This window comes from Penicillium hordei (genome assembly GCF_028827395.1).
Source record: "Penicillium hordei strain IBT 12815 chromosome Unknown utg000003l_segment0_segment0, whole genome shotgun sequence".
Lineage (NCBI taxonomy): Eukaryota > Fungi > Ascomycota > Eurotiomycetes > Eurotiales > Aspergillaceae > Penicillium > Penicillium hordei.
In genome coordinates this window covers 5134438-5161085 of record NW_026623144.1, presented here as the reverse complement: position 1 = coordinate 5161085, position 26648 = coordinate 5134438, and the positions used below count along the sequence as shown (strand labels likewise).

General features: G+C 50.5%; 14 protein-coding genes across 14 annotated transcripts; 7 read left to right on the top strand and 7 right to left on the bottom strand.

Annotated features, from left to right (window-relative positions):
• Positions 1-29: 29 nt before the first annotated feature.
• Positions 30-679, bottom strand: N7537_007165 (co-chaperone GroES family protein; the record flags this gene model as incomplete). The annotated part of the gene is made up of 4 exons (XM_056898222.1): positions 30-54; positions 120-178; positions 246-470; positions 677-679. The coding sequence occupies 4 exons, from the start codon at positions 677-679 to the stop codon at positions 30-32; spliced, it is 312 nt and encodes a 103-aa protein (XP_056754007.1).
• Positions 680-1138: 459 nt separating this feature from the next.
• On the bottom strand, positions 1139-2409 carry fip1 (cleavage polyadenylation factor subunit FIP1; the record flags this gene model as incomplete). Its single annotated transcript, XM_056898221.1, has 3 exons — positions 2103-2409; positions 1995-2047; positions 1139-1946 (listed from the first exon to the last, which is right to left on the bottom strand). Exons 1-3 carry the CDS (start codon positions 2253-2255, stop codon positions 1139-1141), a joined length of 1014 nt encoding a protein of 337 aa, XP_056754006.1. The 5' UTR covers positions 2256-2409.
• A 229-nt stretch (positions 2410-2638) lies between these two features.
• Positions 2639-3849, top strand: N7537_007163 (FAM50/XAP5 family protein; the record flags this gene model as incomplete). The annotated part of the gene is made up of 3 exons (XM_056898220.1): positions 2639-2877; positions 2936-3482; positions 3535-3849. The coding sequence occupies 3 exons, from the start codon at positions 2639-2641 to the stop codon at positions 3847-3849; spliced, it is 1101 nt and encodes a 366-aa protein (XP_056754005.1).
• A 579-nt stretch (positions 3850-4428) lies between these two features.
• Positions 4429-5226, top strand: N7537_007162 (uncharacterized protein; the record flags this gene model as incomplete). The annotated part of the gene is made up of 3 exons (XM_056898219.1): positions 4429-4579; positions 4638-5045; positions 5108-5226. The coding sequence occupies 3 exons, from the start codon at positions 4429-4431 to the stop codon at positions 5224-5226; spliced, it is 678 nt and encodes a 225-aa protein (XP_056754004.1).
• Positions 5227-5942: 716 nt separating this feature from the next.
• N7537_007161 (uncharacterized protein) lies at positions 5943-7286 on the top strand (the record flags this gene model as incomplete). The annotated part of the gene is made up of 4 exons (XM_056898218.1): positions 5943-6090; positions 6145-6344; positions 6403-6475; positions 6529-7286. The coding sequence occupies 4 exons, from the start codon at positions 5943-5945 to the stop codon at positions 7284-7286; spliced, it is 1179 nt and encodes a 392-aa protein (XP_056754003.1).
• A 545-nt stretch (positions 7287-7831) lies between these two features.
• On the bottom strand, positions 7832-9148 carry N7537_007160 (wax synthase family protein; the record flags this gene model as incomplete). Its single annotated transcript, XM_056898217.1, has 2 exons — positions 7832-8339; positions 8397-9148. The coding sequence occupies 2 exons, from the start codon at positions 9146-9148 to the stop codon at positions 7832-7834; spliced, it is 1260 nt and encodes a 419-aa protein (XP_056754002.1).
• A 2546-nt stretch (positions 9149-11694) lies between these two features.
• On the bottom strand, positions 11695-13216 carry aclA (putative ATP citrate lyase subunit (Acl); the record flags this gene model as incomplete). The annotated part of the gene is made up of 2 exons (XM_056898216.1): positions 11695-12711; positions 12776-13216. The coding sequence occupies 2 exons, from the start codon at positions 13214-13216 to the stop codon at positions 11695-11697; spliced, it is 1458 nt and encodes a 485-aa protein (XP_056754001.1).
• Positions 13217-14317: 1101 nt separating this feature from the next.
• N7537_007158 (uncharacterized protein) lies at positions 14318-16394 on the top strand (the record flags this gene model as incomplete). Its single annotated transcript, XM_056898215.1, has 3 exons — positions 14318-14454; positions 14509-14815; positions 14871-16394. The coding sequence occupies 3 exons, from the start codon at positions 14318-14320 to the stop codon at positions 16392-16394; spliced, it is 1968 nt and encodes a 655-aa protein (XP_056754000.1).
• A 598-nt stretch (positions 16395-16992) lies between these two features.
• On the top strand, positions 16993-17649 carry N7537_007157 (Rpp14/Pop5 family protein; the record flags this gene model as incomplete). Its single annotated transcript, XM_056898214.1, has 2 exons — positions 16993-17227; positions 17306-17649. 2 exons carry the CDS (start codon positions 16993-16995, stop codon positions 17647-17649), a joined length of 579 nt encoding a protein of 192 aa, XP_056753999.1.
• A 195-nt stretch (positions 17650-17844) lies between these two features.
• Positions 17845-19043, bottom strand: N7537_007156 (GTPase GPN2; the record flags this gene model as incomplete). Its single annotated transcript, XM_056898213.1, has 3 exons — positions 17845-18528; positions 18596-18696; positions 18755-19043. 3 exons carry the CDS (start codon positions 19041-19043, stop codon positions 17845-17847), a joined length of 1074 nt encoding a protein of 357 aa, XP_056753998.1.
• Positions 19044-19224: 181 nt separating this feature from the next.
• N7537_007155 (WD40 repeat domain-containing protein) lies at positions 19225-20452 on the top strand (the record flags this gene model as incomplete). Its single annotated transcript, XM_056898212.1, has 3 exons — positions 19225-19245; positions 19307-19562; positions 19636-20452. Exons 1-3 carry the CDS (start codon positions 19236-19238, stop codon positions 20450-20452), a joined length of 1083 nt encoding a protein of 360 aa, XP_056753997.1. The 5' UTR covers positions 19225-19235.
• Positions 20453-20689: 237 nt separating this feature from the next.
• On the bottom strand, positions 20690-21672 carry N7537_007154 (ribose-5-phosphate isomerase RKI1; the record flags this gene model as incomplete). The annotated part of the gene is made up of 2 exons (XM_056898211.1): positions 20690-21129; positions 21297-21672. The coding sequence occupies 2 exons, from the start codon at positions 21670-21672 to the stop codon at positions 20690-20692; spliced, it is 816 nt and encodes a 271-aa protein (XP_056753996.1).
• Positions 21673-22658: 986 nt separating this feature from the next.
• Positions 22659-24396, top strand: N7537_007153 (NEDD8-activating enzyme E1 regulatory subunit; the record flags this gene model as incomplete). Its single annotated transcript, XM_056898210.1, has 2 exons — positions 22659-23033; positions 23089-24396. The coding sequence occupies 2 exons, from the start codon at positions 22659-22661 to the stop codon at positions 24394-24396; spliced, it is 1683 nt and encodes a 560-aa protein (XP_056753995.1).
• A 606-nt stretch (positions 24397-25002) lies between these two features.
• Positions 25003-26522, bottom strand: N7537_007152 (tRNA-splicing endonuclease subunit SEN54 family protein; the record flags this gene model as incomplete). Its single annotated transcript, XM_056898209.1, has 3 exons — positions 25003-25457; positions 25521-26314; positions 26410-26522. The coding sequence occupies 3 exons, from the start codon at positions 26520-26522 to the stop codon at positions 25003-25005; spliced, it is 1362 nt and encodes a 453-aa protein (XP_056753994.1).
• Between the last annotated feature and the right edge of the window lie 126 nt (positions 26523-26648).

Genomic DNA, 26648 nt, shown 5'->3' with positions numbered 1-26648 from the left:
ATATAAGAATATTGTCTTGGGGGACTGATTTACTCCTTGATCTTGGCCAGGATACTAGGGGGTTTGTTAGTTTCCATTTATTGTTCTCGAAAACCGAAAGGGAGAGGGGTGAAACATACTCGTGATCCCGGAAGAGGGTGTACTCCTCCTCGCCGACCTTGATGGCGTTACCACCGAACTGAACAGGTATACGTTAGCATATATAGTTTCATGTATTGGCATCCGAGGGAATTGTTGCAACATACCTGGGGGATGAGGACCTTGTCACCGGCAGCGACACCCATGGGGAGACGCTTGCCGTCGCGGTCAAGAAGACCGGGGCCAACGGCGAGAACCTGAGCCTCGTTCTGCTCCTTGACGGCAGCCTCGGGGAGGAAGATACCGGAGGCAGTCTTGGCCTCGGGCTTGATGCGCTGGACCAGGACGCGGTCCAGGAGGGGGGCAAGGGACTTGATGTTGCGGAGGACAGACTAGTAAGTAGTTGAGTTAGTGATTGTGTTTCTCAGTGAGACGACCGAATTAAATTGGGGAATTGCGCGCGTTGCGCGGGTTCTCGGGTATCCGGACTCGGCCTGGAGGAAGAAAAAGTTGGGCGTGGAGGTGCTGGTAGAGCCTCCGGGAGTTGGGGAAATAGGAAAATTTCGGATTGTAGAATCAATCGGGATATATCACATACCATTGTGAAGGGGGAGGAGATTGCTGAGAAGATGAGTTGAGGATGGGGATGGAGAAGGGAAGAAGATGGAACTGGTCCGGGGGAAGAAGATCTGACTGGAGAAATTTCCAGAATGCCAAGACCGAACCATGAGCTTCTTCCGAACAGCTTTTCCCTTTTCCCCATGGACTAATTGGTCTCTCTAGGGAATACATAGGTACATTAATATTTTATTTATTGATGTTTAGATATTCACTGCTACTTTTTTAGTAGCATGATTAGTACACTCATCCGTCTAGGTATTGTTGTATATGATTGTACACTTCCCCGACCTACAGCTTTACTTCGGCACGGAAGAAGCTTGAATTGGTAAATTGTCCAGTGTCATTGCCATTCCCTTTGTATGCATGAAACGCCATGAGATCCCATTATTTCGAGTGCGAACCCGAAGATACATCACAATGATACGAATTCCATATCAAACTACCATCTTCGGCCACGTCCTCGGCCCCCATAACCTCCACGTTGATCGTATCCGCCGTAGCCCATTTGACCCTGGCCACCTTGGTTGAAGCCTTGACCCTGGGGCTGGCCCCCGAAGCCAGGCTGATTCTGCTGACCGCCACCGGGCATCATAGACTGAGCGTGCTGCATGAAAGCCATGGGATCCATATTAGACGGGTCCAAGCCCTGGGACATCATGCTGGCCAGCATGCCCTGCATCATATCTGGGTTCATATCCGGCATACCGGGCATGCCAGCCATGGGCGGCGCAGCACTAGCCGGAGCAGCGGGGCCCGGTGCACTAGGCATCGGGGGCATTCCCATGCCCATGAAGGCTTGCATATCGTCCATCTGTCTCTTCTGGCTGCCGACTTCTTGTCTCACACCTTGTTGCTTGAGACAGTATCCTGCCCATGTGAACTCGTCGAATCCGTAGTTGAAATAGTCGGAAAGATCTGACCCGGGTCGGCGCCAGGGCTTGTCGTCGGATGGGAAGTCAGCATCCATGTCCGTGGACATGATCGGCTTCCCTGTCATGGGGTGGATGGGGTTTGCATTGACGTCGATGGTGGAGCTGTGGATGGCTGGGTAAGCCGAGCCTGGCTTTTCTGAGGAGGGTCTTGCGGTTGCCGCTGCGGCTGCCGCTGCCGCTGAGTTTCCAGGAATCGGAGTCGCGGTTTCTAACCGAGGAGTCGCGGATGGCGTCGCGGACCTTGTCAGAACCGACGAGTCGGCGGAGGATGGCCGTTGTGGTTCTTGTCGTAAGCTTGCATGGCGCGGGTGAGAGCTAGAAAGATCAGCAAGAGTGCAGGGAGCGCGATGGTAGCTAACCTACGCTTCGGGAGCTGGTGCGCCTTCAGGTGCTTCTGTGATAATATTGAAGTCATCCTGCAGGTAAAGTTAGTAAGGAAAAATTGCATCTACTTGCAAGCATGATACCTACATCATCTTCCTCTTCCTCTTCTACCTCATCGTCGTCTTCCATGTAATTGCTCTCCTGCGGTTGGCCTGGAGCTGCATTTTGTGTGTGGTTTAGCGATTGTGTTGTCGGCACCGCGTCGACGGGATCATAGAAGTCGTCCTCTTCTTCGTCCATGGTTTCTGAATTTCAATTCAACGGGTAAATACTGCAGAAAGTTGTACCAAAGAGGATCGAGATCGAAGGTTGCGCGCATGGGAACCGGGTTTGTCTTGTTTGCAGCGGTGTGCATTTGAACCGTTTCAGAGTTGAGTCGTGCAAAAGAGTATACGGAATATCTTGGATTCTGATGTAACGCAGAATATCGAGTAGCTCACAGATGATAGATTCGATATTCTTCTATTTTTAAAGGCCTGAATCCCTTTGATAAATTTGGCCTCGTACAATATACTTGGAAGCGTCAGAAATTCAAGGTCACGTGCTGGTTATCAGACGTCACCGGCCAAATAGATTCTCTCACCTCAGTAGTCAAATCTAAGCTTAATATCTCGCAATCCAAAATGGCAGAAGAAGAGGGGAGTAACACCTCCACTCCACGGTCCTTCGCCGGCCAAACCGTGTCCGCAGAGGAGATGCTCAAAGAGCAAACCGTCGGTCTGGTTCATCTCTCCGACTTTCGCAAGCGGCGCGCGGATGTTCTAGAGGCAAAAGAGCGCGAGGCGCATGACAAGTCTCTGGGGCTACTGGCATCTGGTAATTCACGAAGCGCAACTCCCTCTGCAGGCGATGTGACTGACGTGTAAGTGAAGAGCCTCGATTTTTATTCCCGTTCATTTGAGCTGATCGCAGCGCAACAGGTCAACACCTTCCCGGAGTGACGGTCCCCCGAAAAAGAAGAAAAAGAAGGCTTTGGCAAAAAGCAAGCTATCATTCGGCGACGACCAAGATGAGGGAGAGGAATCCGCAGCAACCCCACGCGACTCAAGCGTATCACGGTCAGGTTCTAAAACACCTGGCGAGGATAGCACTACGCGACGGATGAAAGCAAACCCGAACGCACCCCCTCCACCCAAAGCCTTGACAAAGGCATCCTTGGAAGCTGAAGCGCTGGCTCGCGACACTCTCCGAAAGGAGTTCTTAATCATGCAGGAGGCTGTGAAGAATACCGATATTCTCATTCCATTCGTCTTCTATGATGGAACGAGTATACCAGCTGGGGCCGTCAAAGTCAAAAAGGGTGACCACGTCTGGTTGTTCTTGGATCGGTGCCGGAAGGTTGGTGCTGAGATGGGCGTACGTGGTGCCAGCGGTACATCCAAGGCAAAGAAAGATAATCGCCGCGAGTGGGCACGAGTCAGTGTCGATGACTTGATGCTTGTCAAGGGCGATATTATTGTTCCGCATGTAAGTCCACCCGAATTCTCATTGGGTAAGTATTTCATCTAATATTCCACAGCATTACGAGTTTTACTACTTCATCGCCAATCGAGTGCCCAGTCTTTCTCGAGCTGGTGGCTTGCTATTTGATTATTCCAACAAGCCCCCTGTTGCCAATTCCTCCGATGATCCGCTGTCCCGACCTAGTGACGATCAACTAGAGGGTGCAGACAAGGATTTCTCAGAAACCAAGGTCGTAGATCGACGGTGGTATGAGAAAAACAAGCACATTTACCCAGCCAGTCTGTGGCACGAGTATGAACCCGGGAAAGAGTTTGAAGAGAAGATGACTTCAACACGGCGCGATGCCCAAGGAAATACCTTCTTTTTCTAGCTCGCCCAAAATTTTATGAAAATAATCACTATAATAGACAAATACCACATGCTTTCTGACCAAGTTGTTGTTTCATTACAATATTTCCTTTTGGTGTTGACTAAACCAATGACATCTCAAAGTCTAACTCGTGACCTTCACTTCTTGTTCTCTTCAACTGAATCCGATCGCCAACGACGCCATGGATTTCTCTTTAAGATGCAACTCCCTCAAATGTCGGGCAGAATTGAAAGAGAAAGCAGTGGTGACAACTTGCTCGTAAGTTGCTCTCTCGTGGATCAGCTTCGGCCCAAAGGTTGATGATTTCAGGCACATCTTCTGTCATGGATGCGCAGAGAGCCTCGGGCTCTCTCGTCCAACCACCAGCAATCGGCTCTGTCCTGCCTGTCAGACGGTACTCCTCAATCCAGATGACGCTGTTTCCACGATCCTGAATCCGACGGAGGACTACAAAACAAGCGTGTTGAGTGGGTTAGATCCCAACACAATCATGGAATGTGCTGGTCGTGCACTTGCGTTTTGGGCATATCAAAGTACACAAGAGATGTCTGTCACATTTCCCCAGTACCAAATGGAACCATGGGATTATCCGAGGCTAACTTGAGCAGTTTCTACCAGGAATATCGAGCGAAGACGCTTACGGAGAAGTATGCCAACCTGAACACGCAGATGGACAAGGTCATCCACAATGCCAACACGGAGATCTTGTCACTGCAGAATAAGCTATCCGGTCGGTCCAATTGAACCTAATATTACTTGGACACCCGGCTGACAATTCCATACTGCAGAGATGCAATCCTCCCAAGAAGACCTCCAAAAGAAAAACCAAGAACTGAATGATATATACCGTGACAAGAACAACAAACTTGCTCAAATGACCAATCTCTACAACCTCCTCAAAGCTCGTGCCATGCGATCCCGAATGCAGACCGCAGCCTCGGACACAGTCTCCCAGACTCTCTCATCGCTCAATGCTCCTCCCCCTGTCTCCATTACCCGGGAAGTCCCAGCGCTGCCTCCGGTCCCAGTTACACGAAACCCCAAGACTCCCACTTTCCCCGTCAACCAAGACGGGGTCGAGCAGCTTCACCGATACCAACGAAGCGGCACTGGCAGTTCCAAAAGGGCCACGACGCGGACACCTCGCGAAGCCCCAATGCCGCCCCCTGCTCGGCCAAATTGGAATGGGCGAAATAGTATGTATTAAGCCATAGGCCTACAGTATCCAGAGCATTCCGGCTAATGTGCTTCTGATTAGGCAAAGGTCCAGATCCCGCTCCCCAGCATCGTACTCGACTTCCACGCATTTCTCGGACTCCGACTGTCTCATCCGAGCTTCCTCCCAGCGATGCCATTACGCAGCGGTTTGGACGTTGATCATTATCGGTTGGTTGGGGGTATTTGTATGAATACGGAGCTAATATTTCTATCCACCTTTCAATCAGGATGTTGATGTTGTATGTTGAAGCTCTTCAAGCTCGGTATGATTTCGATTCACGGGCATCAAATGGAAGTTCTTATTTTTGCCTACATACTACTTGCATTACAATCAACAAACTCCCGTTTCAAACCCATATATACGTGTATGTTGGTGTGAGATCGCTCTTCTCTTCTACCGGTCCATCCTTTTTTTCTATTAAAATTAAATAAGGATATTCGGTGGCTTTTGACGAAGAAATTCAAGGTGGTGCTCCAGCTGTATGGACGGAAGGATCCCGTCGATGATATTACCAAAGGTTTCAACGGGCGAGCCGAGTGTACTCAGGCAGACGACCTATGCCGCCCTAGACTTGATTCTTATTTCTAGGGTGTCCTCTTGTTTCCTGCCTTACAACGACATTTGGGGTGCATATTTTCCATGAAGTTTCTCTGCTCAGGTGTTGCACTGTGCATGTAGAGCAGAGGCTCCACAACAGAGCCGCATGATTATGCCCCGTAGTCAAAACAATGTTTCTTTCGGTCTTGTACATTCCCTTCTTAACATATTTTAAGATTATGGTTAGTATTTCTATACGCAATATAGTACACTCGCCCCCCAGTTTGTTCTTCTGGTTATATACAGAACACCTCACAAATTTTGAGATTAACTCAACATGGTCAACAACGCGCCCAAAGTGGCTGAAAAGGAGCATCGCGAGTCACTTGCTGTAGTTGACAAGAAAGTCGAGGCTCTAGCGGCCCAAATCAAGCAGAGCAAGCACTTCATCGTTTTTACAGGTGCTGGAGTTTCGACTTCCGCGGGTGAGTGCGGCCTAGGACTTCTACACGAGTTTTTTCTTTAACACACAAATGCAGGAATCCCCGACTTTCGCGGTCCAGAGGGCAATTGGACCCTAAGGGCTCAAGGCAAGCAGCAGACCAACGTTGCCAACACGCTGCAAGCTATCCCCACCCCGTCTCATATGGCCCTTGTCGAGCTGCAGAACCGGGGCGTTTTGAAGCATCTGATAAGCCAGAACTGTGATGGGCTTCATAGAAGGAGTGGCATTCTGCCTGTGAGTTTATACTCTGCCCAATTGTGGATTGTGATGGTTCCTGGCTGACTTGGCGAAGGAAATGATCTCTGAACTACACGGGAACAGCAACCGTGAGTACTGCAAAGACTGTGACAAAGAATACATGAGGGGTAAATCAGACTGAAGAGTCCCGTTCAATAATTTCTTGCTGATATTCTGGTAGACTTCCGCGCCGTCTCGACTTACCAGAGGGGTGACCACGACCACCGCACCGGTCGCAAATGTGCCCGCTGCGGGGGAACCTTGTTAGACAGCATCGTCAACTTTGACGAACAGCTGCCCGCCCGAGACCTAAATCTCGGGTGGGAGAATGCCCAACATGCCGATCTTTGTCTCGTCCTGGGATCCTCGTTAACCGTGACCCCAGCAAACGGGATCCCCGAGATTGTCGGCCAGAAAAAAGGAGCTAAGCTCGCTATATGCAATCTCCAGAGAACACCCATCGATGAACTCTGTGACCTTCGCATATTTTCCGAGGCAGATACACTGATGATGAAAGTAATGGAGAAGCTGGACCTGCCAATCCCACCATTTATCCTACGACGGCGTCTTGTGGTCAACGTGGAAACACAGGAAGACGATCGACACCGGGTTACAGTTACCGGTGTTGACAGTGATGGGACTCCTGTCACGTTTCTTCAGTCTGTCAGGCTTGAAGGGAGCAGACGTGTAGTGCGCACAGAACCGTATGTGATTCATGTGCGTGAATCGCTCCGACCTGGTGCGCAGTTGAAGCTCGATCTTGAATTCATGGGGCACTACAATGAGCCAAATCTGGAGATTGTTCATGATTATAATGGCAACGAAGATGGCCTCTACATTCTTGAGTACAACCCGCAGAATGGAGCATGGGTTACTAGGAGACAGCAAAGTTCCACTAATACCGTGGAGATTACTGAGGTTGATGTTGCGTTGAAATAGGACTGTAACCCCAAGGCCCTGGCCTCACAGATCGGACAGTATCAGTTGATCTCTTAATCCAATCTTCTCTTATATCCTCTAATTTCCTCTAATCTCAAAAATGGTCCAACTACATGCCTAGGACATTATCCATAGAGCCCCTTTTCTAACCTTGGAAGGTTTCCCCTTACTCATTAGTCAACATCACACCACCCCATCTGCCTTGACGAAGAGCACCTCTCTTGGACCATTGCGAGAATGACCTTCCTCTGCGACGTCCAGAATTTCTGATAGGAGTGAACGATGGTCAAGAAAGGTAGTTGATCACGAACTCCTGTCCCTAGATCCACGGAAATGGGATCAATACTACCTGTCACGAGTACTGATTTTTACCACAACGATAAGGGTTGAGGTTGCACCACAGCAAGTCCCAGAGAGAATAGTTGCTACTCCTACAGTAAAATCCCAAAATATCATGCTTTGCTCTTGCCATGCAGCCTTGGAAGGGTATACTGGTCTAGCTAGAGAAACTTCGATAAATTCGACGTATTCCACATCCTCTCCTTTTAAATCTCTCCTTCGAACACAAACTTCAACACAAGACCACCTCCAATAACTATACTCTTCAACACAGAAAGCCTAATGAGCCCAGCAATGCTGAAAGGAATCAAAACCATCTGTTCTTCCGGCTTTAGCATCGCCGACCTAAAATACCAAGGAGATGTAACCCCCAGCCATGTGATGACCCAGCAAAATCCAACGGCCTTTTGCCACCACACCGGCAAGCCGATACCGTTCTGGGAACCCAGCGTTCGTTTCCAGAGACCCTGGACACCGTCTTCAATCATATAGCCGACAACGAAAGAGAGGAAAAATGACATAGTCCAAAAGTCCCATGGTGAAACGTTTCGCAGCCTATCAAGTATGGCGTGGGTCAAGCCGGAGAAAAAGAAAACGATAAACACGTTGGTGTAACGTTCCACAAAGGACGATCTAGGCAGACCAAGGACATCGCGCGTGAGAAAGTTGCTAGTCGACGTGAGGGGCAGCCGTAGCAATTGATGCCAGAATTTTCTGTAAGCACCATAGAAATTAGATCTAACCAAACGAACAAACATAAGAGCGACTCACCCCCAGAAATTCCGTAGTGTATATATATCCGCCATTCTCCCGATAAGCGGCGGGCTATTCGAGGGAGAATCCCCCAGGCTCACAAAGATGATCGAAGCGACGCGGTAGTAGAAGCTGAGCAGGATCCGAGACACAACAAGCCAAGTGATGAGAGTCTGAATAGCCTGTGCTATCAGCTCTCGTCCCGGAATATCCCATCGAAGGCCAGAGGAAACTGACGATTCTTCGTCTTGGTCATTCATAGCCTGTCTCAAGGCCAATACACTGAATATATCTAGAACTAGAAACTGCCAGACAGCAATAGCAGTTTCTCTGACCAGAAAGCGACCTCGCGGGATAAGCTTCGGGTGTCTCTTATTGTAGTATGCCGGAAATGGTGGGACGTTCTTCACTTGTCGGGGTGTGTTGATTGCTCGGGTGCATGTGAGCAGCCGAACAGCCTTAACTAGACGAGATAAGAAGCTCTTAGTGCTCCCATTTGCGTCGGCGAATTCGCGCCCGGCTTGGGGGTTGATCAGCAGAAGATCCAGAGCTGTCAAGACGAAGGTTGCAGAGTTTCCGAGGAGATTGGTGGATGTATACCCTGGTGCCTGGACAGGGTACATCATTTGAGACACGATCCATATCATACATGGTATACACAGATAACGTAGAGCAGATCGTTTAGGTGTTGCGACTAGGACAACGCAGGGGATGAGACCCTGGAGGATGGAGAGAGCGAGCAACCGCCCGTTTGTTTGATACTGATCCATGGCTGTTGAGGATAAAATAAAGTGAAGATTTTTTTTTTTTTTTTTTTTTTGGTTTCTAAATCATCGTGAGTGATATAATGAGGGATATAATTAGGGACCGAGCGGAACTGGGCTGATGTGTATGAGATTACTACTTGATTGGTGGATCGGAGCGTTTGCACGGAGTAGGTCCATGATGGGCCATCATCTCTTGGTTAATATTTGAGATATCATACACAGATTAATTCCAATATCTCTACCATTTATTCGCTAGTCATACTATCTACTATTAGCTTTTCTGGCTATGGAATTGACAACTCCTACACTTTTCGTACCTCTAGGGTTGACGAAACCACCTGGGCAGATATCAAGACCCTGGAGACGGGAATCTACAGACTAACCATATTTGGGTAACTTTGGTGGCTGATGGTGCTAACCCGAATCGATCGATGTATATACGCCCCGGGTTATATATCCATATCCTACTCACTTGGTTCGGACTCATCGATCGAGTATTCTATTCTTTGCATTGATCCATTCATATTCATACACATCGCATTTATTCACCAAATTAAGGGCAGTATTTTAAACATTCGGGCTTTTGGTGGGTCGAACCCACTCTATTTCACCGTCGTTGAGAGCTTGTGCCACTTCTTCATTACTACGGCAAATTCAATCAGCAGTTTCCCGAACCCAAGTGAATAAATAAGTCGAATACACGAACCTGAGAAGATTTGGCGAATTCTGAAATGACCTGAAGGTTACTCTTCCTAGTAAACGATCATGCTGGTCGGTCAGTAATTCAATCCATCCGGTTCGTTGAGGCGAGAAGTCCGAGCAGGGTTTCCATCTGGTCTCCCCTACAGCAAGTAGAATTGGCGTGGATTGTCCTCACCATTCTATAGTCCAAACTCACGAATCCAACATTTTTCGCAGATATGTTGTCCTATTGACGAATACTAGCAACAGCTGTGGACAAATGGTGTTTGGGGACTTTGTTTTGTCCCAAGGGGCAATGCAACACTTCATCTAGCTGTATTCTTGATTCCTTCGAATATCCTTGATCCTTGTGACTTAGACCTTTCTTAGCTTTTTAAGCTTCTCAACTTGTTGGGATACCCGCTCGATCAGAATATCAAGGCCACTGAGAACGAAACAGTTAGGAGGGATATCACTTGAAGCATAGAAGCGTACCCTGCAGTGGGGGAGAGTGCGTCAATTGTCATGGTGATCGAATACTATCGCTGATTAATAATTGAACATCTTGTAGCAATCTACATGGAACCGAGCAAGATATATACTTAACTACAGCTGGAGGTGACATGTTCTGTATATGTAGACCTCTATGTAGCAAGTATATATTTAATCTAGGCAACCCTCTTTCGAACCCATTGAATGATTATTTCTTTTCTATTTCTTTTTTACAATATGCCACATGTAGACTCTACATAGCTGTGTAGGTTACTTATGACCTACCTGCCTTCTTTATAATGTGGCCCGGGCACATGTCAATATCAAACGCATTTCCCAAGTAAAGAAGAGCATGTCTAAACCAGAGAAATCATCCTCTGTCTGGTACATAATAAGGCCAATAACATGACTATTTTATGGTGCTATATACAAATAATTGCATCCCTCCAGGGCTCCAGGGCTCTATGACCGCAGCTTGGAAGCCTTGAAATCAAATTACACGCGTATGTTGAACTATGCAGGGCCTTCCACCCTTTACCAACTCCCCATACAATAAAGAACAACCTACATTAAATAACACGCCTATGATATCCTAGTAGACCACTCTTCAACCCTAACCCAAGCCCTGTAGGCACTAATCCTTTTTCAATATAAGTCCAAGTTAGTCCCCGCTCGTCCGATGGCTTATCTTGCCCTAATCTCGGGGCAACGGAAGTCACGTCCACACCTCGGTATGGTCCCCAACTCCAGCACGGTCCCTACTTTATCCTTGGATCTGATCGTGGGACCTGATGTCCCTGTCAATCCGGGGTGCAGAGGAGCTTGTGTGGAGTCTGATGCGGGAGCTTGTTTTGTCTCCAGGGTCCTGGATTTGAGCTTATTCAAAATTACATATGGTATATCTTTGTAATAAATTACACTCGTATTTTTGCAACTGGGTTGCTCTTAATTTTGCTTCAAATACTCAACTCACATTGGACATATCGTAGCTGACTGTACATACGTATTATCTGATCTATCCACTTTACGTTTACATATAGTAAAATAATTCTGGGACAATAAACGTCTCGTATCATTGATATTATCCGACGGGACATCACACGATCTAAATCCGCCGGGAGTGAACATAGGAAAATGAAATCTAATCAACGGAGAATCATGTACGTCGACACCAGAAGGACCGGGTCTTTACGCCCGGGCGGGAATTAACGCCATACCCTCAGCAAAATAGGACAGACGCCGGGGTGATATCTACATCCGCAGATCTCCCCCGGAATCCCGCAAAAAACAAGTCATATCATGCCATGCATTATACCACAAACCGATGCAACGGACACACGCTGCAAAGAACAAACATCAAATAAGGATTAAACTGTTTATGCGCCGAATTCCTTGACGTCGCTCTTCTTGCCCTGGAGGGCAAGGGGGACGATGCCGCTGACGTGCATCTCGGGTCCGTAGACGTGCATGTCGAGGCCAAGCTCGATACCGACGGACTTGATGTTCTTGAGACCCTCCTGGTAGTTGGGACCGGCACGGCGGACCCAGATCTGGACCTTGTGCTCGTTGAGGACGGGGGCGACCTCGCGGATGGCGCGGATGACACCCTTGAAGGTGCTGGCAACGTTGGTGAAGTTGGCAATACCTCCACCGATGAAGAGGACCTTGCCATCGGGGTGGGTGGGGGCACGCAGCATCAGGTCCAGCACGGTGCGGGCGTAGTTGAAAGTCTGGGTCTCGGTGGGGGCACCAGAGTACTCACCGTAGTTGGCAAGCTCGCTGACGAAACCAGCGGAGGCAATGGCGTCGGCGTAGACGACGGAAGCACCACCACCGGCGACGAGGGTCCACACACGGCCGCTGGCGTTGAGGACGGTCAACTTGAGCGAGGCACCGGTCTTGGCGTCCATGTCGGAGATGAACTTCTCCTCCTTGCTCAGCTCACGACCGAAGGGGGCGGGGAACTCCATCGGCGGGCCAGCGTCGATGCTGACCTTGCCATCAGCCGAGGCGAGGACAGGGGAGCCCAGAGCAGCGGGGCTGCGAGCAATAGCCCACTTAGTACCGCACTCGAACTCGGCGGTCTGGTCGAGCTTGGCGGCCAAATCCAAGAAGTGAACGTCAGCGGAAGTGGCATCAGCGTTGGGAATGACAACCAGAGGGTTGATCTCGAGGTAGGTGAACTGGCAGTCAACGTAGACGGCGTACAGGCGGGAGATGAAGTCAACCAGGACATTGTGAACACCAGTGGGGACCTTGCTCAACAGGGTCGCGGCAATCTCCTCGTTGGAGGGGTACTGCTTGAGGTTGACGGGGATCAACAGCTTCTCGGCCTTAGCATCGACATCACCGACGTCAACACCACCCTCGTGGGTGAAGAGAATCCAGTCACCCTAGAATTGGACTATTAGCTACCATTTTTCTTCGATTGGGCTCGAAACTGCGGGGAAAGCTTACCTCACGGACGGAGTTAATGTTGATGTAGTATTCGGTCTCCTGGGGGTGAGGCACAAAGGGCTCGACCAGGAATTGGCGGAGGACACCAGTGACGGTCTCAACCTTTACATCCTTGGTGGCACGAGCCTCAATCCAGTCCCGGGCCTCAGTCCAGGTCTTGTTCAGGGCGAGCAGACCGCTCTTACCCCGACGCTTGATCAATTGATCGGGTTTGGCGACGAACTTAGCGCCGGGGGTGAGGAGCCAAGGGAAGGAGACCTCAGCCTGGTCGAGGACATCCTTGACGGCCTTGTCATCGGGGAAGTGAAGAGAGGCGAGGCGGGCAGGAGGGTTGTGTGTTGCGGAGGCAGGGAGAGGGGTAGGCTTGATCACTGGGGCGCGAGTGAGGTGGTAGTTGAGGATGGCCTTGCCGTCGGCCTCGAGGATAGATTTGGCGGACATGATGTGATGATTGAATTAAGGGAAGATGTGTGTGTGAGAGAGAGAGAGGAAGGGGAAAAAGGAGGGGGATTATTTTGAACTGAAGGTAAGAAAGAGAGAGATTATGGAAAAGGTGGGAATTGGTCTGAAAGTGTACTGTAGTGTACAGCGTACACAAAAAAAAAAGTTGTTCTGGAGATTACAGCGTACAATTCGGTAGGTCCCACCTGTTGAGGAATAGACTAGAACGGAAGATCCAAGGGGGGGGGGAGGGGGGACAGATGTGACCTTCGTTGGGAAATTCTCCACAAATCTCCATACGGAAACGGAGGAATCGGAGTACGGAGCCCGTATTGGGTACTTTGGGTGGTACCACTTGTTTCCTATTTGTTCCTATTTTGAGGTGTATGGAGGTGTACGGAGGACTTGTTGGTCCCCCCGACATCGCTTGGAGACGTTTGTTGAGTTGATAGTCCGAGATTTTTTACATGTGCATTTACAATCCCGATTCGGTCTCCGAGGTCCTATACCGATACCTTTTTTTGGACATTTGATTCTTCAATGTAGTAGATATGGAGATATGTACATATTACAGGTTGAATACTAGAAGATAAGGGCTATATACACTTCGAAATGTCAATGTTACATATATTCAAGATAGACATATGTAACCCTCACATCAACATCTCCCATACTCTTTGTATCGGTGATGTATTAGACTTACGACGAAGTGGGTACAGTATCGTCAGTACCCGGTACTTTGGGGACTGCCAAGTGTTGAGCTGTTCTGCGGATCCAGCGGTCTGGGACGAGCTGTACGGTGTATCTGCGAGTACTCCGAGTATCTCACCCCGCGGATTTTTCTCAACAGCTGCTTCTTCTGCCCCCTTCTCCCTTACTACCTCATTCCCTCTTTCTCCTTTTCTCTATTTCCTCTAATTTCGCAGCGGCTTCTTTAACGCATAAAGTGAGTTAAACTTCTAAATCTTTTTTTTTTCTCTCTCTCTTATCCATTGCTCTTCCGCATATCCACACCCCTCCAAACAGCCTTTACAATTGCCTGCACTATTGGACAATTGCTTCGAAATCCAACCCGCATGCTAATTGCAACCTAGATTCATCATGCCCTCCTCTACTCTCTCCCCTGGCAACGACGTGCAGTCTGCCAACGACAACATCACCCGCTTCGCCCCTCCTAGCCGTGTCCTCTCGCCCACCCAACACAGCCTTTTCCACAACAAGACACGATGCTTCGTGTAGTAAGTCATGGAACTCTTCTCCGACCCCGACATGAGACACTAACAAGAGATCAGTGGTATGCAACCCCGAGCCGTGCAGGGCATGCTCGACTTCGATTTCATCTGCAAGCGCTCCACTCCTTCCGTAGCGGGTATTATCTACACCTTCGGTGGTCAGTTCGTCAGCAAGATGTACTGGGGTACCAGCGAGACCCTCCTTCCCGTCTATCAGGATGTTGAGAAGGCCATGGCCAAGCACCCCGACGTTGATACCGTTGTCAACTTCGCCTCTTCTCGCTCCGTCTACACCTCCACCATGGAGTTGATGGAGAACCCCCAGATCCGCTCCATCGCCATTATTGCCGAGGGTGTGCCCGAGCGTGTAAGTTCTGCCTCTCGCCTTGTTATATCGAATGTATTGCTAATGACTACCAAAGCGTGCTCGTGAGATTATGGTCACCGCCAAGGAGAAGGGCATCACCATTATTGGCCCCGCCACTGTCGGTGGTATTAAGCCCGGTGCGTACAAGATCGGTAACACTGGTGGTATGATGGACAACATTGTCGCCTCCAAGCTGTACCGCAAGGGTTCCGTCGGCTACGTCTCCAAGTCCGGTGGCATGTCCAACGAATTGAACAACATTATCTCCCAAAACACCGACGGTGTGTTCGAGGGTGTTGCCATCGGTGGTGATCGTTACCCCGGTACCACCTTCATCGATCACTTGCTCCGCTACCAGGCCGAGCCCGAGTGCAAGATCCTTGTGCTGCTCGGCGAGGTCGGTGGTGTTGAGGAGTACCGTGTCATTGAGGCCATCAAGAACGGCACCATCACTAAGCCCATCGTTGCCTGGGCTATCGGAACCTGCGCCAGCTTGTTCAAGACCGAGGTCCAGTTCGGCCACGCCGGTGCCTCCGCCAACTCCGATCTCGAGACTGCTGTCACCAAGAACAAGGCCATGCGTGAGGCTGGCATCCACGTCCCCGAGACCTTTGAGGACCTCCCCCAGACCCTCAAGCAAGTCTACGACGCTGAGCTCCAGAATGGCAACATCACCCCCGCCCCCGAACCCGTTGTGCCCAAGATCCCCATCGACTACTCCTGGGCCCAGGAACTCGGTCTCGTCCGTAAGCCCGCTGCCTTCATCTCCACCATCTCCGACGACCGTGGCCAGGAGCTGCTCTACGCCGGTATGCCCATCTCCGATGTCTTCAGAGAGGATATTGGCATTGGTGGTGTCATGTCTCTCCTCTGGTTCCGCCGCCGCCTGCCCCCTTACGCCAGCAAGTTCCTTGAGATGGTTCTCATGCTCACTGCCGACCACGGTCCCGCCGTCTCCGGTGCCATGAACACTATCATTACCACCCGTGCTGGCAAGGATCTTATCAGTGCTCTCGTTTCTGGTCTGCTGACCATCGGTTCGCGTTTCGGTGGTGCCCTGGATGGCGCCGCTGAGGAGTTCACCAAGGCCTTCGACAAGGGTCTCAGCCCCCGTGACTTCGTCGACACCATGCGCAAGGAGAACAAGCTTATCCCCGGTATTGGCCACAAGGTCAAGTCCCGCAACAACCCCGATCTCCGTGTCGAGCTCGTCAAGGAGTTCGTCAAGAAGCACTTCCCCAGCACCAAGCTGCTCGACTACGCTATCGCCGTTGAGACCGTCACCACCTCCAAGAAGGACAACTTGATCCTCAACGTTGACGGCTGTGTCGCCGTCTGCTTTGTTGACCTCCTCCGCAACTGCGGTGCCTTCTCCCCCGAGGAGTGTGAGGATTACATGCGCATGGGTGTTCTCAACGGTCTGTTCGTGCTCGGTCGCTCCATCGGTCTCATTGCCCACTACCTTGACCAGAAGCGCCTGCGCACTGGTCTCTACCGCCACCCCTGGGATGACATCACCTACCTCCTCCCCACCCTGCAGAAGGGCGGTGCCGAGGGCCGTGTCGAGGTCAACCTGTGATTTTGTTTATGTCGTTTTGCAGCGCCGTCCGCTGGCATATAGTCCGTCCGTTCAGGGCGGTGGAGTTCGGATGGTTCATCCCTTGGTTTTTCTTTTTTTATGTTTTCTGAGCAGTTATGTGTATCGATGTACCTGCGTTCATGTGGCATGACCAAGTTGACGGGTTGACACTCAAGAAGGGTGCAACCCGGCTACGGATCTGATTTAATTCGTTTTGCAGTAGATGACTAGACCTCTTTGGGAAATAATGAACGTGCCATTGCCGCATGATAGTTTTTTTTTCAGTGTACCTACATAGTCCATAGCATTCCTCATAGTTGAAGTATTGAGATTGAGAGCCGAGGGGCTTCCCTGCTCAGATGGGCCGTGCGCCAGATTAGGAAATATCCTTATCGCTTATCAGTCGCAATCTTTTCTAGCCTCAACCTCAGCTTCAAAGATTCACCCACCTTGCATCCTCTACTCAGCACACTACCTCTACACCCAAATCATCACATAATCTGAACCAGCCGTACGGCGCCATATTCGTACTGCTTCCAAGGCCCCAAACCAACACCAACACCACCAACCTAACATAACCTAACCACTGAACACCACCATGGTCCGCCTCAAAAACCGCTACCTCCTCGTGGACATCCTCTACCCAGACCCAAAAACCTGGCCCGCAACCCCAACAACAAAACCACACAACCCCCAACTAGCAATCCACTCTCCAACATCCGACGCCCTGACCCAAGGCTTCCTAGCGAAGATGATCCGCGAGTCCGTCGCAGAGCTATATGGCGATTATGGAATCGGCAAGCTAGGCGGCGCCTCGGCAGGCGGAATAACAAGTGAGTTTCGTTTCCGTTTCCCACCCCGACATCTAACCCCATTCATCCATAGAACAACCGACTAAACATACCCTATAGTAAAATACCTCTCACCAGCAACATCCACCGCCATCGTACGGTGTCCACGGGCCTCCTTCCGCCTTGTCTGGTCTGCACTTACCTACATGTCCGGCGTGCCGGAGCCGGCGAATGGCCCGAAACGCGCGGGGATGGGACGCGAGCGTGGGTGTGTTTTCCGCGTAATTCGGGTTTCGGGGACGATGCGGAAGGCCGAGGAAGAGGCTATCCGGAGGGCTAGGAGGGAAATTGTTAGGGTTAAGGATGCGGAGGAGAGGGGGGTTCTTGGTGGGTTGGTTGGTGGGGGGTCTGCTGTTGTTGATTGTGTTATGGATGAGAGTGAGGATGAGGGGATGAATGATTGAGATTGGATGAGGATGCATGAGGATGAATGAAGATGCAGTGGGTAGGTATTGTATTGTACTTTTTTTTATATACTTTTTAATGAGATACCCCAGCTTTTGGTGCGTTAGGTTATGCGTGGTTATTTTCGGCTATCGTACATTTATCGTATCATATTTGACGTTTAGATTGACTGGGAAGTTGTTGGAACAGGATGATTACTTGCGGTGCACCCGCACGCCACTGTCTGGCATATCCTTCTTCCACTTCTCCAGTTCCTCGTCGTAGTCATGTCCGTCATCTTCGTCGGGTCCGCCATCCACCGCACCCGTCGTCTCAACTTGGCTCGCCGCATTGCGCACACGAACTTCCTCCTCCAAATCCTTCTCCTCCTGCTCATCATATGCGTCCTTCGCATCTACCCAGCGCTCTTGCACATCCCGCACATCCGTAACACCCATGCCCTCCCGAACAGCCACTTGCCAGACAGTATCGTTAGCGCCCTCGGCGGGGCCAAAGGCATATCCGGATGCACGGTCGATGGCGCGCAAGAGACTCATCATACTCTTTTTGTCCTCGACGGCCAGCGTCTCGAAGGCAACAAGTCCGAATTCCTCTACTAGGTCGATGATGGTCTGGTTTAGTTTTCCAAATTTCTCATGTGAGAAGCGCGAGGACTCGCTTTCCAGTTCCGGGAGTAGGTACGTGAGGTCTTGTACTTCAGTGTAATAGTCTAGGTTGAAAGGCAGCGGGGCGTAGTTGGCGAGGTTGTCGATTTTGGTGAGGACGTTTAGGTGTGGGAGGTCGAGTTGGAGCATGGCGCGGAGGGAGAGGAGGAGCGCGGAGATGTACATTGAGGGGAGGGTGAGGGTATAGGAGTCGACGAGGTGGATAACGATCAACTGTTTTATAGGGAGCCTGGTTAGCTGTGTCTCCTTTGTGCTGCACTTGAGGCCTGCTGCCACTAACCCGAATGCCCATCTTCTGGATCTTGTAGAAGATGTTGCGTAATGAGGCGTGGTGTGTAAATAGTTCAACTTGCCCGGGACAGTCGAAAAGAATATAATCATCTGATAATTCATCAAAACCAGTCAGTTAATGTATATGACCGGAATATATCAGACATACCACCAAGTTCCTTCAGCCCACTTTCCAGCCAGTCGAAGTTGTTTTCAAGCTCTTCAAGAGCATATAAGACACCGCCATTCGGACCCAACTTGTCCTCTTCCATAATGTCCTCTAGTGTAACCAGATCACGTACGTCCAGCGCGCATGGATACGAGGTCTTGTCATTGGCGGGGTCAAGGTTGACGACAGAGCACTTCCGGCCAATTGCGCCCAGGAACTGATGCATTCCATTGCAGTACGTGGACTTGCCAGCGCCCGGTGGACCAATAACCAACTGAGCAAAGGGCATCTTGTTAATGTCACAAAGATGCGAGGAGTTGTGCTTGGGCTTAAAGCAAATGATGTCAAGCTGTTTGGTCTTTTTTTCCTTATCGATGCGGCGCGGGGAATCAGAGGGCGGTGACGACGGCAGAAAAGGAGACGGCCAAAGGCCCCGGGGAGCTTGGGGTTTGATCTTCTACAACTCCGTAGCTTGCCCAAGATGACTTCTCGTAAGTAGTTCTCGGAGTTTCTTTCTCTTGCAGTTGCAATATATCTAATTTTTTATTGCAGATCAATTCACTGTGGCATCCCCACCCACGGATGCTATCTCGACCTTAAAGTTCTCCCCAGACCCCAACTCCGCGCGAATCGTGGTTTCGTCATGGGATAAGAACGTGTACCTGTACGACCTGCGTGATGAGAATGGAAAGGTTGGAGAGGGAAAGCTATTGCAGAAGTTTGAGCACCGCGCTCCGGTACTGGACGTCTGCTTCGGCGAGAACGAGAACGAGATCTACACAGCTGGACTGGATTGGGACGTGAGAAAGTGAGTTATCTTAATTGGTTCCTACTACTATCAATCCTACGATCGCGGTCCATAATTTATACTGACTGACTAGGATCGATCTCAACACGTCCGAACAGACTGTGCTCAGCAGCCACGAAGCTGGCGTGCGCCATGTCGTATACAGCCGCGAGCACAACATCGTTATCTCCGCCTCGTGGGACTCAACACTGCACATTCACCAACCCGATGCCGGCGCAAACCCTGACTCTCTGCCGATTATCGTCCCCCTCCCGTCGAAGCCATTCTCAATCTCCGCAACCGCCACGAAGCTGATCGTCGCGATGGCATCGCGCGCATTGCACATCTACGACCTCAAAGCGCTGGCCCTTCTCACCGCACAAGCAGACAGTACAGCCCCAGGTGGCAACCGAGTTGAAGTTGAGCCTTGGCAGCGCCGCGAGAGCAGCTTGAAGTTCATGACTCGCGCCGTCGCCTGCATGCCTGACGACGCTGGGTACGCTTCATCTAGCATTGAGGGTCGTGTTGCGGTTGAGTGGTTCGACCCGTCGCCTGAATCCCAGGCCCGCAAATACGCCTTCAAGTGTCACCGTCAGACTGCCGAGGATGGCGTGGACGTCGTTTACCCTGTCAACGCCTTGGCTTTCCACCCTATCTTTGGTACCTTTGCGTCCGGTGGCGGTGATGGCGTTGTTGCGCTCTGGGATGGAATCTCCAAGCGCCGTATTCGTCAATATCAAAAATACCAAAACAGCGTCTCATCTGTTGCGTTCAGTGCGAGCGGCCAGCATCTGGCCATTGCGGTCAGCCCTGGATTCGAAGATGGCCATGACGAGGTCCCTGAAGGTACAGTGAAGATTTACGTACGAGAGTTAGGCGAGACGGAGGCCAAGGGCAAGGGCCCAAAATAGGTCCAGGAAAAGTATCTTTTTCTTGATTCTATACTGAAATGAAGCGTCTGTCCAATGTTGATACCACACACGGAAATCTAATATAAAAAAAATCCAAAACACAATCACAAGCATTCACTCGTTCAAGTTCCATTTATAGCATTTTTTCCAAGGTTCAGCAAAAAAGGAAAATCTTGGTATCTTCTACATTATTTACGTAGTCTCATATCTATCCTCCAAAGTTCACCCACTAGATGTCTACTCAGCCTTGCGAACAGCGACTGTCCCATCAGCCATACCGAAGTAGGCCGCAACGGGCCGCTGGCCACCAATGCCACCAGCAGCAGTAGCCTGGGGGCCGGTCAGGCCGTGGAAAACACCGACCTCAAGCACACCGACAATCTCCTTGATCTTGCGAGCCAACACACCAACCGCCCACACACCATCCTTGCCATTACCATCCTGGCCAGCCTCGAGATCGGTCTTGATCAACAACTGCTTGAAGGGAGCATCGATAATGAAGAAGCCCTGATCGGTCTTGAGGGGACCTTCCTTAGCGCTCGCGGAAGCCCGGATGGCGGGGTTGACACTGCCGAGTTCCTCCAGCTTGAGGAGAACGCGGTGGGCGGCGATCGGGGCGACCTCGATGGGGATTGATTTCCAGTTTGTAAGGAGACGGGGTTGGAGTTTGCGGTGGTCTAGGTATTGCGAGCGTGAGTTAGTTGAAGTGGTAAAGAGAAAAGAAAAAGAAGGGGAAAAAAAAACTAGAGTTGACGGGTCTACTTCCGAGCACCACCCAACTCAAACCCCATAACTACAATGCAAAATGAAGTAAAGACCATAATTAGATCAGATCATAACTCACCGGCAACACAAATAAACTCTTTCGCTTGCATGGCAACGATCTTCTCCTGGAACAAGCAAGCACCGCCGCCCTTGATGCAGTTCAGATCCTCGTCGACCTCGTCCGCACCATCGAACGCCACGTCGAGGACAGTGCCCAGTGGAATAGAGTCGTACTCAACAGCAGTCAAACCCGCACTGATAATCAGCTGCTTGGACTGGTAACCGGTCGGGATGTACTTTGTGGCGGAGGTGTCGACGCCGAGGTTCTTGATGGCCTCGACAACATACACGATTGTCGTACCACTGCCGATACCGACCCAGCGAGCATCCTTGGGGTAGTGTTTCTCGACGGCGACCTTTGCGGCGGCGCGCTTGGACTCTTCGACGGCAGACATGGTGAATTGGAGTCTCTGGAGTCTCTGGAGTCTTTGGGGACTTGGCGGACTTGGGGGACTTTGGAGGGTACTGCGAAAAAGTGTGGGGATGGTGGGGAGGGTAAGTCTACGGCAGAGGAAAAGAGGGGAGATGAGGGCTGGTTGGATCATGGAATGCTTTTTATAGACGCTCTTTTAGGGCAAGGTTTCGTATTGAGGAAAAAGGAAAACAGAGAATGGAATTAAGTATAAAATCGAATCTAGGACTTTACCTGAATAAGTCCTCTAGCCACTATAATGTCACGTTACAGTTGTGGGGTTTCACACTTGTCAGTAGTGTGTTATATATATATATATATATATATATGTATAATTCAAGCCCAGATATCCTAAATTGATTCATTCTTATATACTGTATGTCTACGGATTACCAATGTTAGATTGATAAATCAGAGGAAATATAAGTCACGTCGGATCAGTATACTCCGGACCCGAATAGGACAGAGTATATCCCACTTGACTCCCATGCCTGTAGTCTCGTGTCAAGCGTGACCAAGGCAATCTTTTCGACAGGAAATAGCTGTTGAAGAGGTATGTTTTCACTATTTCCTAACACAATTAGTAGATTTAGCCAAGTGAAGAGGCTCAGCCCAAAGATCCCACTCGTCACTTCCGGTGTCCGCTTTTCATTCGGCGGTAACAAGAACCGACTTTTTGGGTATCGACTTGAGTAGCAGAAGGAGAATCTTGACAGTAAGGGAGGCGATCAAAATCTAAAGATCCAGTGAGACTCTTCGTGGCCTGGATTATCAGGCCATCACAGGCGCTTACTAAAAACAGTCGCTCATCAACAAGTTGACATCCACTGCTCCATCATTTGGGAACTCGCATGATTCAAGAGCAAATTCTGTGAGCAACACGAGAAGTATTACAGGCCAATAAACAGGCAATGGTCTGAGCCTTAGTACAAAGTTCTACCACCTCCCCCGCACTACTTGATATCCACCATGACGGATGCTTTCCCCGCCGCCCTGACAGGGCCAACCTCCAAGGAGCGCAAATATGATCGACAGCTCCGCTTATGGGCAGCAACTGGCCAGCAAGCACTTGAAGATTCTCATGTTCTGCTGGTGAACTCTGATGGCCCTCTCGGCCAATACAACACCGGTGTCACCGGAGTTGCTGGTGTTGAAACACTCAAGAACCTTGTCCTGCCTGGAATTGGTGGCTTCACCATCGTCGACCCAGCCATAGTCACTGAATCTGATCTAGGCGTGAACTTCTTCCTGGAAGAAGAGTCCCTGGGCAAGTCCCGTGCTGAGGAGACATGCCGACTGTTGAAAGAACTGAATCCAGATGTTGAGGGGAATTACTATCTCAAGGTATGATTTTCAATATCTCCAAAAGTATATCATCATTGACTGACTTCTCGAACAGCGCGTCGAGGAGCTTCTCGTAGACCCTGACTTCCTGCCCCAGCATAAGCTGGTGATCATTTCCGGTCCAATGAGACGCTCGACATTTGTACCTCTGATCCAGGAAACAAAGCGACTAGGTATTCCTGTGTTGTACATTCACTCAGTCGGGTTCCTATCTACCTTCTCCGTGCAATTGCCGGCGGAATTCCCGATTGTTGAGACGCATCCAGACCCAGAATCAACCCAGGACCTGCGCCTGCTAAATCCCTGGCCCGAGCTTGTCGCCGCCGCAGCCAACCTGGAGAACCTGGACACCCTAGATGACCATCAACATGGCCATGTGCCCTACATCCTCCTCCTGCTTCACTTCCTCGAGCAATGGAAACAGTCCCATGAAGGCAATGCGCCGAGTAACTACAAAGAGAAAACCGAGTTCAGAGAGTTTGTGCGGTCCCAGACACGCACTTCTAACCCAGAGGGCGGCGAAGAGAACTTCGACGAGGCAGTCGCTGCTGTACTGAAGACAATCTCACCATTCAGCCTACGCAGCTCGATCCGCGAGCTCTTCGAAATGGACCAGTGTCAACAGCTGTCAGCATCCTCCCAAGATTTCTGGGTCATTGCTTCAGCCATCAAAACCTTCCACGCATCTCACGGCGTCCTCCCCCTCCCAGGTTCTCTCCCAGACATGAAAGCCCAGTCTGCGGACTACGTGTCACTACAAAACATATACAAGGCCAAAGCGCGACAAGACGTGGAAGAAGTGACAGCAACAGTACGTCAGCTCGAATCGCAGCTCAGACGCCAAACATCAGCAATCCCAGACCGAGATATCGAAGTATTCTGCAAGAACGCCGCACACATCAAAGTCGTGCTTGGCCGCGACATCCCGCAGATAAGCATCGACAGCGACGCGTCAACACTTAAAACCATCCGAAACGAGCTAAACGTCCCGGACTCCCTGATCCCGATATTCATCGCAACGCAGATCCTTGACTCGGTCGTTGACGAGATCCAATCGAGCGGCTGCGAAGAGGACCGGTCTGTTGACGACGACGGGTTGTGGAACAGCCACACGGAACGCATCCTGGCTCTGCTGACTGCGGCGGATGGATCGGCCGTTTGCCAGGAGGCGCGTGCACAGATTTCACGGGCGATCAAGGAACTGCGTCGGGCTGAGGGCGGCGAGATGCATAATATCTCTTCGTTGACGGGGGGTTTGGTTGCGCAGGAGGCGTTGAAGGTGATTACTAGGCAGTATGGCCCGCTCGATAATACTTGTGTCTTTGATGGCGCTAGAAGTAAGAGCGAGATGTACAGGCTGTGAGTGGGGGATGGGATTTGCTATGGACGTGCTGGATGATTGCCCTCCTGTATGCAAGACTTCAGGTACTCGTCAAATTCGTGGAAACCTTACTCTGAGAATGTTATGATTTATGATCCAATGATATTGTGGGTTCGTAGATCTCAATAAGTAGCATCTGACTATGTAAATGGCTTGGTTCTTAAATGGGTCAGAAGATATGTGCAAATCGGCGAGGTTGGGTCGTTCTCCCAGTGAAATGCTGGCGCATTTTCATGTCGTAGCATGGGATATGTAGATCTTCGCTTCAGCGTGTTTAGCCAGATCAGGCTTAAAACGATAGGGTGTGTCTGTTGAATTGCGGTGACCAGTTAAGAATATCCTCGCGAGAATAACCACAATTGCTCCAACAACCACAATTGCTCCAACAACCACCTAGAGCATTTTCAGCTCTCGGTGCGACCAGTACTCAGCAGAGATGATATGAGACGGATATATGGGCAGGTCCATAGTCATTCCTGATGCATGAACGACATTTCCGTTACGGGCCATTAGTGTCTTCATCTTTGTATGCACTCCCCAGCGGCGGAGCTGTAATCGGCCAAGGCATGAATTAATAACCCGAGTCTCTCAACGTTTCCTTGACTTCTGATTTGCACGATTCCGCTTAGGACCCTGAGGTCCGCCTTTGTTCTCATAAAGCTTCTCCTTCCCAAATGCCGAATCAGCAATTCGCAAGTAACTAACCACACCCTGATCAACGACAGCCATGACGACATTACGGTATCCATGTCGCAGTCTCATGTACATCATGCGGTCCATTTTCTCCCCACGCGGGGGATCAAGTGGCGTGCTTTCGAGCAAAGCACCGAGTTGCGTCATAGTGGGCATAGTGGTTTGGTCGCGTGTGCTGACGACTGCGATGCGGAAGTCTGGAGTGGGGGGTGTGGACTTTTTGAAGGGAGTTGAGGGTTTGTAGATGTGGAACACGACGCGGAAGGGTGGTGTGGTATCAGAGGTGTGTCTTTCGGGCGCGGTGACTGGGTCGTACCAGGGGATGATGGCGAGCTTGCGGTATACATCCACTAAAAAGGATTATCAGTATGGAGAGCTACGATAGTTGCCGCAGAGCGATACATGTGACTCACTGTAGTGACGGTGAATGCCAGTGCCGATGATAGGGCCAGTTGCCGTAGAGGCTGTCGAGCGAGGGTCATGGATCCAGTTGAAAAGTGACCCAAGTATACCAGCCAGGCCGGGGCCATGAAGCTTTGGTGATGTTATATCGCTAGCGTCTGAGGCTTCTGCATCTTGTTTCTCGATGTCATCACACCAGCCAGGCGCTCTTACTAGCGCATAACCCAGACGCCTGAGACCAGTATAAACGGAGTACCGCTCAAGCGTCAGACCACCGCGGCCCATGAAGCATGAATATGCAGCCTGCAAGCTCATAGGGACAGAGAGATCTTCTTCTCCTGGACCCGCGACGGATCCGGAAGGACTAGGCCATCGGATATCCAGACTTCCTCGCTCAATAAGATATAAGGCTTCCTCTGGCAACAGCCACACACGGCTTGATGAGTCTGCCTGGCCCATTGTCTTGAAGAACTGGCCCTTCGGGTTGGTCACATAGACACATGCGTCGGGTGATATCCTGGCGGAATTGGGCAAAGGCCGCGCAGGTTTGGGGGTAGAGTCCGAGCTCTTTCCATCTGCTCCGCCAGCTTTCGGTGTGGGGGATTCAGTTGGAGCTGGAGGGACATACCCGTCAGGTGCGTAGAAACCTATGACGCGGGTTTTGGCTGCGTGGAGACGGGGGTATGAGAGCGCATTGTGCATGGCCCCTCGCGAAGCGGAGAGTACATCGGCTTGAAGTTCTGTCGGATTGGGCTCGAAGTCTTTCTCTCCACGGCGCGGAATACCAGGGGATGAATCGGCGAAGCTGTAGAGAGATTGAATATAAGCAATAGGTAATGGAAGAAGTTATCGAGGACAATGGAGGTTTTGTTCGCCATGCCAGAATAGTTTTGTTCATACAAATTTAAGTGGTTCAAGAAGCGGAAGTCCTGCGTCTCATCGGACAGGTCGACCTCGGGCTGTGTAGAGGCATTCTCAGGGGCGCGAATAGCGTCCTCGTCTGCATCTGCCATGTTGAATTGTTTTTGTTAAGAATACATCAGAGGCTGGAATTTCGGAGTCTGAGTCGGAGGGGATAGAAAAGGTGCGCTTATCGATAAGCGGGTTTTTTTCGTCCGGCAGAATAATATCTATGTTGA